This window comes from Cucumis melo, chromosome 10 (genome assembly GCF_025177605.1).
Source record: "Cucumis melo cultivar AY chromosome 10, USDA_Cmelo_AY_1.0, whole genome shotgun sequence".
In the NCBI taxonomy this organism is placed as follows: domain Eukaryota; kingdom Viridiplantae; phylum Streptophyta; class Magnoliopsida; order Cucurbitales; family Cucurbitaceae; genus Cucumis; species Cucumis melo.
Genome location: NC_066866.1, coordinates 28,544,907 through 28,556,623, shown reverse-complemented (window position 1 = coordinate 28,556,623; position 11,717 = coordinate 28,544,907). Strand labels below are relative to the sequence as shown.

The 11,717-nt window shown below is 33.7% G+C and overlaps 1 protein-coding gene across 1 annotated transcript; it reads right to left on the bottom strand.

Annotated features, from left to right (window-relative positions):
* Positions 1-274: 274 nt before the first annotated feature.
* LOC103502767 (probable pectin methylesterase CGR3) lies at positions 275-5,532 on the bottom strand. The gene is made up of 7 exons (XM_008466837.3): positions 5,342-5,532; positions 4,990-5,129; positions 4,812-4,851; positions 4,656-4,694; positions 3,243-3,617; positions 2,554-2,609; positions 275-790 (listed from the first exon to the last, which is right to left on the bottom strand). The coding sequence occupies exons 2-7, from the start codon at positions 5,101-5,103 to the stop codon at positions 638-640; spliced, it is 777 nt and encodes a 258-aa protein (XP_008465059.1). The 5' UTR covers positions 5,104-5,129; positions 5,342-5,532; the 3' UTR covers positions 275-637.
* Between the last annotated feature and the right edge of the window lie 6,185 nt (positions 5,533-11,717).

Below are 11,717 nucleotides of genomic sequence, written 5' to 3'. Positions count from 1 at the left end.
TTGGGTGTGTTAAACATTAAAAAAAATGGAAAATTTTGAAGTGATATGGAATTGGGAGATTCTAAGAAGCAATCAATACGGCTAACGATTTCTTGGTTTACGAATTAACCAATTACTACCCACTTAACAAAATCTCTCAAAGCTTGGCTTCGATCGGATATGGGCCTCTGTTATTCAATTTTCAAAGTCAGAGCTGTGCTTGGCTATATCTTGCATGATATTCAAATCTGTTGAGCATATGCATTACATTACATTAAAATAACCAAACTATCAATGATTAGAAATCAATTTGTCTTGTAGACTTTAAGATGTGGAACCAATTCGTCTCCACTTTAAGATACATCAGATATATGCTTGCTGACGCTCAGAGTTCAAACAATATGAATATCAGTTATATTTATCTCATTACATAAAAAATAATTAATATATCGAATGTAAGAACTCGAGAACACTAAAACATTCCCCCAACCCACCATCATATCAAAAGGAAAAAAACAAAAAACAAAAAGCGTACATCAACTGCGGATTCTCCACCTCCCTAGCTTCTCTTATGTTTGTTAATAACATAAGAATGAGACGAAAAGGAGACAAAAAATGAGGGTAAGAAAAGAATTTCATATCTTTTGATTTCATGATATCAATGGTATGAATTGAGATGGAAAACTTGACAGCCGGGCTTGTAAGACTGCTTGGATGCTGCTTGCTTAAATTTCTTGGCAGCACCTTCGTCCTCTTCTAAGCTTGTTTGGACAAAAAATCGAATCCACCAAGACGAGCTCCGCATTTTCGCCTTCAAATATCAAGTAATATATATAACCCTTACCCTCTCAAAAATCAATATATCCATTACATTCATGAAATCACACAACCATATTATATTTCTTATCAAAACAAAGAATCATATTATCAGCCTCCAGTATACCATGTAAAACATATGGCTCTAACTACTTCCAGCCTTAATCCATCCAATTTGAGATCAAATCAAGATATTTACTTGCTGTTGATGTTCACTCCATGAAGGTATCTAAGCTTAAAGCATTCAGCAGAGATAAACCTCTTTAATGTACGATTCCTTAAATTTTACTTTACCCCTTTGAATTTCTTTTTCAATCATTCTTTATACATAAAGAAGTTGCTTCCGATGAAAAAATATATATATAATCCTCAAGCCCAAAAGTAAACATAAAAACCATGACTAGGCTCCTTATCCTCTAAACCTTGGGTTGTTCCTTTAAATTCTCACCTAGAGCTTCCAACTCAATTCAAACGTCAAATGTCTGAAACTCAGACTCTTCTATCTATATTTTTCCTCCAAAAAATATTGTCAGTTCATAAATTTATAAAGGTAATTTAACACTATAATTTATAAAAGAATTAACCCATACAATTTCGTTGGAAACAGCTACCTTTAGTTTCTTATATTATTAAGCTTAGTTATTAGCAATGCTTTAAAAATATGACAAGTATAAAGCAGATTATTTCTTTTCATGAAACCTTTCGTTAACAAACAATGAAAAGACAAAAGCAAGGGATATATCCAACCAGAAATCCAAAACAAACCGGAGCCTCCAACTAAATGATATTTAAAAAAGAAAAAACAATTCATTGACCGAAGCTAAATGACAAGGACACAGTGGATCCTCTACTTTCGAACTAGCCAAAAGTCCTTTTACTAGTGAAGATAGTTGTCCTCACTTATATATCTTTCTTTCCCAACCAATATAGGATTTTGTTTGCACTCCTAACACTAAAAAAGCTTAACTTGAAGAGAGATTACAAAAATACTTGTCTTTGGATAAAATGGGGGCACAGAAGTGAGTCAAGGGCAAACCAAAGGGAATACAAATACAAGCTTATCTAAAAAACAGATTATCGAACAGGATTGACGTGTAGGATAAAATTACTAGAAATTGATTGCAGTGTATATATAGTTTCCAAAAACATGAAAAATACAAAATGTACATCCTACAATCAACAGGGGGGCAATTTTTCTAAATTAAAACAACGCAATTCAATCTTAAATAGGCTATGATTTGAGGGGGGGCAATGTATAATTTCATCTAAAGATGGATTCCTCCAGAAATTGTGCAGAGGGGAAAAAAACTTGATTTGTACAGCTTATTGATTGCACTATGACTTAAACCAGAAATATGGCAGCCATATGAGTACGTTGTGAGAGCTTCCTTATTCATTATAGTTCCAGTAGCAATTAGATTGTGAATTCACATATAGGTAATACTTGGTTGCACCCCAAAATGCACTCATCTTTTTGCCTCCCTCTCTCACCACTCACACCAAACAAAGAATTCGAATATTTCAAAAAAGAAATAAGAAAAATTTATCGCATCGAAAATTATAATTGAACAATTTGGTGGGATCACTGGGATGCATAAAGCTAGGTGCTACCAAGGACGGACTTAAGTATTGTTCTTCAAATATTATCCATATTGTATATAATTTTATGTGAGAAACACAAAAACGTTTATGCATGAGCATATCCAATTAAGATGGCAAAAACAAGATTCAAATAACATGCAATAAGTAGTAGCTTACCGGTCGTCCAAACTTTGATAACTCATTTACTTTAGCTTTCTGTTGACCAGGGGAACCTAGACAAGAGAGAGACAGCAAAAGGTCAAGTTCATTATCAAATGGAGTAATATTAACATTGAATAAGAAATCCCTTTCCAGAGAAAATAACATTGAATAAGAAATAGTGAAGACCAGCATCAAAATGTTGTTAGCAAAAGGAATAGGAGAAACAAGAGATGCAATAGCAAAGACTCTTAATTTTATTAGAAGTTATTTTGTATCCATAACGTAGAAACAAGATCTATAGTCCAAATGATTGTGTATGATTGTTATAGTGACAATCAGCTGAAAGGAACTTTCCAATTGGTTCCTTTTGGGTCATGAAACGAAGTGAAACAGTTGAACATTAGTAGCTTCTTGTATCTCAAAACAAAGAAATCCCATCCTCAATGATGGCTCAACTGGAAAATTGTAATTGATTTGAGTTTTCCACCTAGATTCAAATCCTACGTACCCAATTTGTAATGTTAGTAGGAGCAGAGCATCCAACACTGGATGAGGACATTCACCACATGATTGTGGAGTTTCCAGAGTGACAGCGGATACACTTCAAAAAATAGTAACTAATAAAACAGAAAGTGCTTGGTAGTGAAATTATGGTGCAATGAAAAGAAATAGTTATGATGTTGCATAGGGCTTCGAAAAGTTACCAGTAAATATAACAAGACCATCGGAAGAAACCCTTGCAAATTCTGGAAGAGTTTTGTTCAGGTATTTGGGGGATAGATAGTCCAATGCATCTGACACAATAACGTGAGAAAATGACTTTGACCTATAGGGTAGAGGGAATTTGATATCTGCCACACGTACAATGCCTTTGTTCACAAGTGATTTGCAGTTTCCATCAGCATCTTCTATGTCGTATGGTTCTATGCCCCATGCTTCTGTTTCACCTTCTTTCAACAGCTTGGATACCACAGAACAGGTATCGGGACCAACATGCAAAACTTTGCGCATGCTATCGCCGAATGCTTTCTTTAAGATGGGTATTGCTCTTTGCAACTCCAATGTGCATGAAAAATCACCTACAGGTTCAATTTCAATCTATGTGTTCAAATACCTCCTCAGCCAACGAAACTATAATTTTGAAAAGTAAATGCTCATAGAAGCAATGAAATCTTATAGAAACATCACAAGGATTAACCGGTAAAATATTTCCATATTACAAATTGTAAGCACTTGCATATAGTAACTAAGATTGATCAAGATTATCAAACCACCATATGAAATTCTTAAACATTACAGCCTTACAAGTTCGTTAAAAATAAACCATCAAACAAGACATGAGAAATAGGAATGTGATAGCATCTGTCCCCAATGGATCAAGACATGGAGGAAAACAAACAGTATAAAATTGCAAAATTACCTAAGCAAGTTTCATATGAAATTGAAAATAGGCAAACTACATACAATAAGAAAACTGGTGCAAGAATATAAGAAATATCTATCTCCTCGCTTATTTTTCATTGGACTTTTTCAGCCACAACATACTTCACTGAAATAAATTAAACTAGAGCCACAATCCCAGGGTTGTTGGGAGAGAAGATGACTATGGAAGTTGGGCTCCTTGGGTCTTCCTTGGGTCATTTACCAGTCAAAAAATTCTTTGTTCCCACGGGACCTATGAACGGCTCTATGGAAGGTAAAATGTCTAAAAAGAGTAAATACTTAACATGAATTCTAAAGAAAGCGATTTAGCTATTGTTAATTTCAAATTGTTACGGGCTCTGTTTGCAAGCAATGGAAGATGAAGCTCTCTCTCTCTTTTCTTTTTTTCATTGTTCATATGGTTAAAAATGTTGGAGGCATTATTTCACCTCTTTGGATGTTCTACAATCTTCGATCTTACCCAGAGGAAAAAATGTATCAATTGCTAGGTAAGCATAGATTTGAAAACAAAATTAAAATTTTGTAGGTCAATGGAATCAAAGCTTTCACTGGAGGATTATGATATGAAAGAAATCAAAGAATTTCCAAATGCATAAGCATTGCATAAAAAAAATGATACGCCTGTTCCATAAGCGTCAAGGAGGTTAAAGAAAGAAAAAAAAAGCTCATTTTACCTTCAATCTTGCTGACTATCTTGGTGCCTCCAAATAAACCTGTACCCAATAAACCCCATTGTTCATTTCTTCTACTATGATCAAAGTCAGTAAAGATACCATACCAAGGATCCTATCACATGTATTGAGAAGTCTAATGTAAAATCGAATGCAAACCTGGTCCACTAAAAGCATAGACAAGTAGAAGAATTGCTCCCTGTGAAAACCCAGAAAAAATAGCCAAAATTCAAACTATATTTTTCTGAGTGGCAAAACTAACCACACTAATCTACAGAAAACGATATATATATATATATATATATATAACAAATGTGAAGAAAATAATTACGATTACCACAAGGACCAAGCATATAGATAGCAAGGGAGATGATTTTGATTTGGCATTGAGGGCCCCAGCAAATGGAAAGCTTCCATTGCGACGAGTCGAAGTGGGTTGCCTCCGTTGCATGATTAAGAGTTCAAAAGAATATGATTCTGCATTTAACAAGATAGTTAGATTGCATAGCCATTAAATACGCAATATGATTCCATGGAACCAGAACTGAGTTTAAAAATAAAATTTTTTTAAAAAAAAATGTTACAGAAAGTCACCGACACTCGGTGGAATTTTGAGATACTAAAAGTAGTAGAGACCTGGAAACAAAACACAAAGGTAAGAGACATTGAATGGGATCTTAAAAAATCACCTCAGATCAGATCAGAGAAGAAGGAAAGCAGCATTTAGTTTGTGAAAGTGTAGATCTTGGATCTGGAAATTAAAGTTCTCTTTTTGGGGGTTTTATTAGTTCGTTGTGGCGTAGTTACATCCAACAGGATTGATGGGAGAGAGGTAGAGACAGAAGAAAGTGCAAGTGGGAAATAGAAATACAAAGGAAAGGTAGTAATCTCAGCCGTTTGAAGTTTGATGTAATAATTGGAAATTGGAAACGGACAGCATTTCTGTCGGCCGTACTCGGCCCATCCAATACAAACGCACAGGGCCAAGCCCACATGCGTTGTCCACTGTCCCCTCGAAACAACTCTTCACTCCACTTTCATATCAAAATCCCTACCTTTATATAAAAAAAAATATTAATTCTAATTCAACGGACATTTCCCTCTAAATATCCATTCAATTCACTTCCCTTCCCTTCCCTTCCCTTCCCTTCCCTTCTTAGTTGTACAAGTTTATAAATTTATGTTGATAGAACAAAGATTGTTGGGAGCTACTTCAGCTTTATGTTTAACAATGTTTTCTTACACTGTGATCTCATTGAGAAAATATATATGGATCTACCATTAGATTACTAAGCATAAGCAACACACTGTAGATTATACAAAAATCAATATACGGTCTTAAACAAGCTTCTCGATCATGGTTCGACAAATTTTCACGTGTTCTCCCATCCTTGGGATTCTCATAGTCAAAACCTGAATATTCCCTTTTCACTCGCGGCTTTGGAAAAAGTTACTACTTTACGTAGATGATATTGTGATTAATTACTAGTGCATCATCTATTGACATTTCCAACTTAAAGTAACATTTGAATTTGGTTTTTAAACTAAAAGAACTTGGGTGCCTAAAATACTTCTTAGGATTTGAGGTAGCTCGATCCTCATCCAGCCTTTTGATTTTTGAAAGGCACTCTACAATTACTTAAAGACGGTGACCTTTTAGCTTGCAAACCAGCATCTCTATCAATGGATCCAATATTAAACTAAGAGTTGAAGGTAGCAAACTTCTTGAAGCTTCTTCTTCTCACAAACAACTTATTGGAAGATTATTATATCGTATCGTCAGTCAAATCAAACATTATGTTTGCAGTACACAAGCTCTGCCAATATGTGGCCCAACCAAGGCAATCTCATTTGATAGCACCTCATACCTTACTTCGGTATCTCAAAGGAATACCAAAACAAGGACTCTTCCGATTAGAGCTTTTAATGATGCTAATTTGGGCTCTTGTCTTGATACTTGTAAGTCCACAATGGGTTCCTGTCATATATCTAGGTGATTCGTCAGTTTCATAGAAATCAAAGAAGCAAGCAACTGTTTCAATATGCTCAACTAAAGCTGAATACAGAACCTTAGCAACCTTTGTTAATGAGGTTTCTTAGATTGCTCAACTCCTTAAAGACTTACAAGTTACTATACAAGCTCCTCCCTTACTATTCTGTGATAGCTCGGTCACAATACATATAGCATCAAATCCAGTATTCTACGAAAAAACAAAACATATTGAGCTTGATTGTCACTTAATCCAAGACCATGTAACAAAAGCAGACATAGAAGCTTATGACCATTCGAAGTAATTTCTGAGTTGGCTGATATTTCTACAAAGGAATTACCTTCATCTTCTTTTAACCTCTATAATCCAAGATGTCTTAAACATCCTGATAAGAAGTTTTAGGATATTGTTGTAATTGTTGCAAGCGTAATAGGCCCTCACAATACAAATCAAGAAACAAGAGAAGAAGACTGTTCTCTTATTCACACAATTTAGAAGAAATAAGAAATTGAATAATATTTCTTAAACTTCATATATCAATGTATTTAGTGATTAACTATTCCATGTATCTCAACTATTCATGCATATTTAATAATGTAAATTCATGTATTAAGTTTAGATTAATTTAATTTCAACATCCCCTTTAATCTAGACTTGAGCAACTCCAAGTTTTCCTCTGAATTTAACAAATAAGTCAAACTTGAGCGCGTTTGTAAATAAATATTTGTCACTTGATCTTAAGTCTTGCAATATTTTACTATCAGTTCTCCATCTTTAACCAAGTCTCTGATAAAATGATACATGATTCTAATATGCTTGTGTCTTCCATGGAAAACTGGATTCTTTTATAACGCTATGGCAGATCCATTATCACAAAGTAAAACAGTTTCACTTCTTTGAGTACACTTCTGTTGGGGTTAATGCCCTAAGTCTCGTGGTCTTGTAGTTTGTAAGTGTATATATTATACAAACTTTTTATTTATCTAATAAAATAAAGTGTTTTATTTTATTTGACATTTAGTTGCATTAACCCATAAAACCAATAAACTAACATCCAAGGTTATCTTCTATAACCTAAACATGTATGTGGAGACATACAAGTGGGTCATGTTTAAGTGATAACCTAAATGGTCTGTAGTAAATGGATAAGGTTGGATACCTTATCCTAGTGACACTACGAATACGACCTGCTTTGTAGTTGTTACAATTGTTCTAAAGTGCTACAAATGATTTGGTCCTAATCATTCATGTTGAGACACTAGAGCGGGGGTATTCTATACAAAGAGTTTTTATAAGACCGGACCATGAAATGAATAATCTCTCTTATTAACACCGTTATTAGTTGAGACTACATTTCACCAGGATGACTATAGGTGACTTGACCTGAATCTTGAGTGAGTTGTGAACTCCTGCCTATGAAGGCGATCCTTTGATTTGCATGGACAAGAGTGGCCTATGTAGCCGACTCAATATGCCTACCATTTTGAGGATTCGTCTGATTGGGGAGCTGAGAACACAGCTACACAAGAAGGAATCCACTCCTTCTCTATAGATAGAATAAGTAGAGAAATTGCTCTCTTAAGAGCTGATTCCAGGGCTTGAACAATGTGGCGCCACACCTTCTCTTGGTCTGAGAGGAGTTCAGTTATAGTAGGACTATAATTATTGTTCATTAGAGGAATCAATAGTACTTAATGAGTTAGATGTAACTACAGGGGCAAAACGGTAATTTTTGGCCTAGCTGTACTTACGAGCAATTTGTGAAGGGTCATTGCATTGTTGATTGGTTATATCTAATGGACACAAAAATATATCTACAGTAAGAAGAATGCAACTATTAGTTTTTAGTGGAATGACTAATAGTTAATGAATAGAGATTAATTAATTAATAGAGATTAATTTAATTAAAGAGATTAATTAATTAATCTCATTTCATCAGAGCTTCAATCTGTAGGTCCATAAGGTCCCCTTGTTAGCTCAATAAGGATAAATGAGAATAAAATTTATTTTGGTTTAATTTGAATTGTTCAAATTGATTAAAGGGAATAAATTATATATAATATAATTAATATAATGTAAAGTTTTTATGAGAGAAGTTAATATTTGAATATAATTCAAATAATAATAATAATATGAATAAGATTCATAAATAAACTCTAGGTTAAAATTAATATGAATTCGATTCATATTAGAACTATAGATTATATGAGAGATCTAAACCATTGGTTATATTATATATGATATAATATAAAGTTTATATTATATGAGATATAATATAGACTAATTAAATTTATATTAATTTTATTTTTTAATTTAATTAATATTTTTTAAATAAATAAATATAATAAGTCCACGTGGGAAAGAGGGAGGAAGTTATTTCCCTCCATATCAATATCAATGGTTAAGATTTGATATAAAAAGATAAGAGAGAAATTTTATTTTAGAAGCTCTATCTTATTGATCTCTTTGCATTCCAAAAAGAAACATAACTCTCTCAAGATTTTTTCCCTCACCAAAATTACAGAAGTCCACAACTCTCTATGATTCTTTACCTGGAGAATAACAAGGATGACCTTTGTGGTGCTCTTGAAAGCTTGGAAGTAGACTTTTTAAAGGTTCTACAAATGTTAGTTTATTTACACTTTTTCCTCCATAAGAAACATGCTTAGGTTTGAGTTTTTGTTTTTTCTCTGAATTGTTGTTTTTGAGTTTTACAAATTGAATTCCATTTGCACGACGTTCATACCCTTCCGTTTTGGGAATTCCATTTCTTCAACTTCAATTCATTTAACATCCACCTAAGCCTGAATGCTTGACATATATCTGCAGCTAACGAGATATATTCTGCTTCGGTGGTAGAAAGAGCAACAACAGATTGTTTCTTTGAAGTCCATATGAAAAAACACTTGAACCCATACTAAAAACATAACCAGATGTACTTTTATGATCATCCACATTACCGCCCCAGTCACTATCACAAAAACCAAACAATACTGATTCTGAAACTTTCTTGTAATAAATTTCAAAATTAATGGTGGTATTTCCATACGTAATGTTAAGAGGAAACATCTTATTAGCAATCATTTTTACCTTGGTAATAAGAATATCGGTCTGATCTTTGATTGCACATATATCACCTTCAAACGAAACTTTTAAGCTTCACTGAACCAGTTGGCCAATACTCAAAAGATTATGCTTTAGACCTGGAACATAGAACACATCTATAACTCGTTTTGTGTCTTTCTTTGTCTTCACAAGAATATCACCTTGGCCTTTGACTTGTAGTCTAGTATTATCACCAGTCTTCATTTCACTTTGGAAATATTCATCTAAAGTAAAAAATATACTTCTATTTCCTGTCATGTGGTTACGACATCCATTATTAAGATACCATGTAGGCTCTACAACATCGTCTTGAACACTACATGCAAGGAATATAATGTCTTCATCTTTTTTCTTCTGTTCCGTCTTCATCATTTTTCTTCTGTTCTTTATGCATATTCAGGGTGGTATTTCCATCTCCATTTTTTAGTGCTCAACAATCTGCTTGGAAACTACCATACTTTCAGCAATTAAAACATTGAATGAGAGAGAAATTACCACAACCACTTCCTTGGTTTCTGCCAAAGCCTCCTCCTCCTCCGCTTCCTCCTCCTTGAGATAAAGAAGAGCTTTCTTGTGAATTTTCAGAATTTGCATTGCTTCGATTATCATAATTTCTTCCACCTCCTCGTCTTCCACAACCACCACGTCTTCCACGTGCACCGCCTCTGAATGAAGTTTGCATTTGAAAAGCTTTCTTGAGGTTAACATCAAATTGTTTTAATCTAAGCTTATAGGATTGAAGAAAACCCATCAAGTTATTTATAGACAATGTAGACAAGTCTTTTGATTCTTCAATTGCAACGACAATATGTTCAAATTTTCTTGGCATACTTCTAAGAATCTTTTCAAGAACTCTTTGATTGCCTACTTCTTCACCATTTGATCTTAAACTATTAACAATTACAAGAATATGATTGAAAAATTCTTCAATAGTTTCAGTTTCTTTCGTTTTAATGCAATCAAATTCGGATTTGAGAGCTTGTAACCTTACAATCTTTACCTTATCTTCTTCTTGATAGGTAGATTGTAGAATATCCCAAGCCGCCTTTGCAGAAGTAGCTGTTGAAATTCTCTCAAAAATAAATTCATCAACAGCTTGATAAATGAAGAATAAAGCCTTCTTGTCTTTCTTACGATTTTGACTTAACTCAACAAGTTGTTAATTTGTGAGCTCACTTTGATTCTCAACTTCAGTGTATCCTCTTTCAACAATATCCCACAATTCTTGTGAGCCATATAATACTTTCATTTGAATACTCCATTGATTAAAATTTTTTCCGTTGAACCTTGGAAGTTGGGGTTGCAACATGTTACCATTTGAAGTCATATCTAACTGGAATTCTAATACCACTTGTTGGAAACGTAATAGGCCCTCACAATACAAATCAAGAAACAAGAGAAGAAGATTGTTCTCTTATTCACACAATTTAGAAGAAATAAGAAATTGAATAATATTTCTTAAACTTGAATTTCTTATTTTCTTTTTTACATACAAATGAGAAACCTTACATATTTATACTAGTAGAAAAGTATATTAAAAGTCATCAATAATAAATATCAATACATGTGGCTCTTCATATATCAATGTATTTAGTGATTGACTGTTCCATATATCTCAACTATTTCATGCATACTTAATAATGTAATTTCATGTATTAAGTTTAGATTAATTTAATTTCAGCAGTAATTAGTTCCAATTAATTATTTTGTTATTAGTGTGGTTACCTCCATTGGGTCTTTATATTGCCCTCTCCCATTAATAGAAGGTTAAAGCTAGGGGTGAAAAAAACCCACCCGAACCGATTCGGTTCGGTTTGGGTTGGACCGATTAGTAACAACAGTGTTACCGAATCGAACCAAACCGATTTGATTCGATTCGGGTTGGGTCAGGTCGGGTTTAAAATGAACCGATTAGGTTAAAATTATTTCTTCGTCTACAACTTCATTTCCTCTTGTTTCGACTCTTCTT

What these genes read in the sequence shown, in the direction of transcription:
- LOC103502767 (XM_008466837.3), bottom strand. Translation starts at nt 5,103, where the DNA reads ATGCAACGGAGGCAACCCACTTCGACTCGTCGCAATGGAAGCTTTCCA. An exon ending in CTATATGCTTGGTCCTTGTG is followed by an intron (nt 4,852 to 4,989) that starts GTAATCGTAATT and finishes GGGTTTTCACAG; the next exon opens with GGAGCAATTCTTCTACTTGT. An exon ending in CTATGCTTTTAGTGGACCAG is followed by an intron (nt 4,695 to 4,811) that starts GTTTGCATTCGA and finishes TATTGGGTACAG; the next exon opens with GTTTATTTGGAGGCACCAAG.